This window comes from Buceros rhinoceros, unplaced genomic scaffold (assembly GCF_000710305.1).
Source record: "Buceros rhinoceros silvestris isolate BGI_N320 unplaced genomic scaffold, ASM71030v1 scaffold36024, whole genome shotgun sequence".
Lineage (NCBI taxonomy): Eukaryota > Metazoa > Chordata > Aves > Bucerotiformes > Bucerotidae > Buceros > Buceros rhinoceros.
The window spans coordinates 791-4,224 of record NW_010407118.1 but is presented as its reverse complement, the minus strand read 5'-3'; the positions used below and the strand labels follow the sequence as shown (position 1 = coordinate 4,224).

Sequence of the window (3,434 nt, the reverse complement as noted above, 5' to 3'; positions counted from 1 at the left end):
TTTCACTGGGTGATGGCAGAGCTTTGGCTTAAACTGCTCACCACAGGTGGGCACTTGCTCCCACCAGGAAGGAATAGTGAAGCAAATGTCTCAGAGCGGGGGCTGGCAGGGAGAGAGATGGTGCAGATGGGAATATCCCCAGCCTGTCCTTTGGGGTACGACTCACCAATGTGGCATCCGCAAATCTTTTCTTCATACTTTGTGGTGATTTTCACTGCATGTGATGCTTCCCATCCTATGGGGGTTTCTGCCATTGTCATTGTCCCCTAGTTTCGTGAGATCGCTCCGTCCTTCTGCTGTTATTGTCTCCTGGAGGTGAGGATGGAAAGGCTGTAATAATAAAGGCATCTTCATGGTCATGTCTCCTTACTTTAACTGGTTTCCAAGAGCCTGCAGTCCTGATTTATAGCATTGCTACTTGTGTAGCACAGTACTTTTGGTTAGAACATGCTTTTGGGTCTCTCCTAGCACAGAGATGATGTCTTGCTCATGCCAACGGAAGTTACCCTGATGACCTGAAAGGAGAATTTGTCCATTTTGGGCATCCATCCTGTGTAAGATGCCTCATCAGGAATGCGGCTGTAAAATTACAGAGATTTAACTGGATTTCACGCGTAATTGAGCCAGATGGACAACTCTAGCCATTTAGAGTCCCGTCTCCAATTAGTGTCAGTTAGGAAGTCTTTTTCACGATGCGCAGAGAGAGCAGGTGGTCTTCAGGTCATCTGTGAAACTACTTCATCCTCCAGCCATGATCACCCTTCCAGCAAGGGCGCTGCTTTCACTCTGTGTGTCACATTGCTACCTGTCTTCATGGCTGTGGGGTGAATCCTGCCACCCCTTTCATATAGACCACCCAGAGGTGACAATCCTATGGTCTCTATCAGCTCCACATCCTGCCTACATCAGGGAAAATCTCTGGATCTTAAAGTTGTCAAAGCCTCTGCTCAAGTTAATTTCCTCCTGCCCCAATGGTATGAACTGAAGACACTTGAAACTATTTAGTGAGATAAATCTTTTCTAGGACCTTTGTTGCTGAGATACCCTTATTAATGACCCAAGATATTCTAAAAATATAGCAGCCTTCTGCACATGTGTCATGGCTTAAGCTTTCCTCCTTGGAGAAGTAAATTTAGGCATCTCAGGAGACATCTAAAAAGAAGCAACTCCTTTTTTCCCTTCCACTGGATTGAGCAGAGGTTAGGGCTAGATTAGCTCTCAATTAGTGGAAAACTCCTGTTTCACTGCTGATGTCACTAAAATAAGTCGGTTAATTTGGGAAATGGTGACCTATTCAGCAAAGTAATAAATGACCCGTTACGCCCTACTCCTAATTCTGCATGTTTGCAATTGCAGGTCCTCATACAAAAGTGGTTCGTCGCATTTTTACCAATAGCCGGGAGAGATGGAGACAGCAGAACGTCAACGGAGCCTTTGCAGAGCTTCGCAAGCTCATCCCCACCCACCCGCCTGACAAAAAACTGAGCAAGAATGAGATTTTGCGCCTGGCTATGAAATACATCAACTTCCTGGCCAAGCTGCTCAATGACCAGGAGGAAGAAGGAAACCAAAGGGGCAAAGTGAACAAAGACTCTGGGTTAGTCCAGGAAGACCTCCTGCAGGACATGTTGTCTCCTAACTCTAGCTGTGGAAGTTCATTAGACGGAGCAGCAAGCCCAGACAGCTTCACGGAAGAGCACGAAACACTAGATTCAAAGCACACGCGGAGCCTGCACCACGCCATTCTCCCCGTAGAAGGCAACGCGCAGCGGTGATGACCTTCTTCATCACTCCTGAAACACCAAGGCAGGAGGTGAGACCTGAGTGTGTGAATGCTGGAACTTGTGCCCGTGGGATTTGTGACTCTGCCTTTTCCCGGGAGCTCGGGCTCCCTGTCCTCCCCAGCCTGGGATGGAGTGGCCGGCGCGTTGGCCGAGGATGAGACCAAACCAGATGGACATTCGATATTTAGGTACGTGATCGTACAAAGAAGAAAAGCATTGAAGTCCTCTTCATTGTACATACTGCTCATGATGTGACTCTGTGGAGCGGAAGGACACACAGCCAGCACCTCTCCAGCATTTTGAGGGTTTTTAGACCATCTGAGACTGTCGCTTTTTAAGCAGTCACCTGGTTGAGACATGAAACTCCTCTTTCAATGCTGGTGGAGGCTTCCCAGGCCCACATGGCACTGGAGACTGCAGAAACCTGCCAGTGCTGCAGCATTTCTCCAGCCTGTGGCATATACAACTGGTATGAGCAGGAGCTGGGGCCACATGTTCCTGTTGTCCAAGAGCTTTTGACTGTATCTTTTTAAACAGGTGAAACAATACCCCAGCAAAAGAACTATTAAAAGGATTAAGACTATTTCTTTTTCTCTCCTTTTTTTTCCTTTTCCTTTCTTCCTTTCCCTTTTACTTAACTTTGGATTGTTTGGGGTTGTTGTACTTATGACATGGGATTACTTCTGTTTAATGCTGTCATGCAGCATCCACTGAACAAAAGGTACATAGGTGTTTCTGCCACCCTCCCAGTCCCTAGTTCTTCTGCTGGTAACACTCAGTGGGTGAGCTCCAAGCCTGTTGTGGTCTCCTAGAGTTTTCCCAGTGGGTTCTGCAGGGCCAGAGCTTCTCTCAAGGAAGATGAGTTTCAGAATTGGTAAGGGAAAAAAACCCAACTTGCTAGTGAAGCATCCCCTTGGACTGGGGGATTTTTAAATTCAAAGAGCAACAAAAAGGCAAAAGGAGTTGATGATGCATCAAGAGTGCGCATGTACATAGGGTTGTAAAAGGGGTTTAATGGTATGCCTTGAATTTCTTTATTTTATTGTGTGAAAATGGTGGTGGTTCAGCTGTACCAACGCCTGCAGGCTGGACTACAGTGCTGGATTTAATCCTCTGTTGGGAGGGCCCTCGCCAGCCCAAGGTGAGGGGAAAACACTAACAGCAGTGGTGGAATTAGCCTCCATCCTTGAGTGCTTGGGTTGCTACAAAACTGATGTCTGCAACTGAGCTGATCCTCTGTTCCCTGCTGCTCCCCTGGGAGAGTGTTTGGGAAACCGAACAACTGGGGAGCAGGAGGCTGCTGCTGCAGTGGCTGGGAGCTGAGGACCACAATGTGCCATCACTGCTGCATCAGGCCATCTCTCACCTACCGCCTGATGCCTGATGGAGCAATTGCCCCAAGCCCATCCACTCCTTCTGCAGAGATGCAAGGCACAGAAATCTCTGCTATGCTACAGTAAAAAAAAACAAAACAAAAACTTACCCACAACCGTCATTTGGAATAGAAAACGTCCTTGGAACAGGGACAACTTTCATCATACTTGTTCCTTTTCAAGGGTGCTGAGGTACAAGGAAACACAGAAGATTTGGGTGGGGGTCTGAAAGACTCTCCAGGATTAAGTCAGAGCCTTGCCATACCCATCCCCACTT

The 3,434-nt window shown here is 47.5% G+C and overlaps 1 protein-coding gene across 1 annotated transcript; it reads left to right on the top strand.

The window, feature by feature from the left end:
• Window positions 1–1,356: 1,356 nt before the first annotated feature.
• Window positions 1,357–1,775, top strand: TAL1 (T-cell acute lymphocytic leukemia 1; the record flags this gene model as incomplete). The annotated part of the gene is made up of 1 exon (XM_010134377.1): window positions 1,357–1,775. A coding segment is annotated over one exon (419 nt), but the record flags the coding sequence as incomplete, so codon positions are not given.
• Window positions 1,776–3,434: the final 1,659 nt, after the last annotated feature.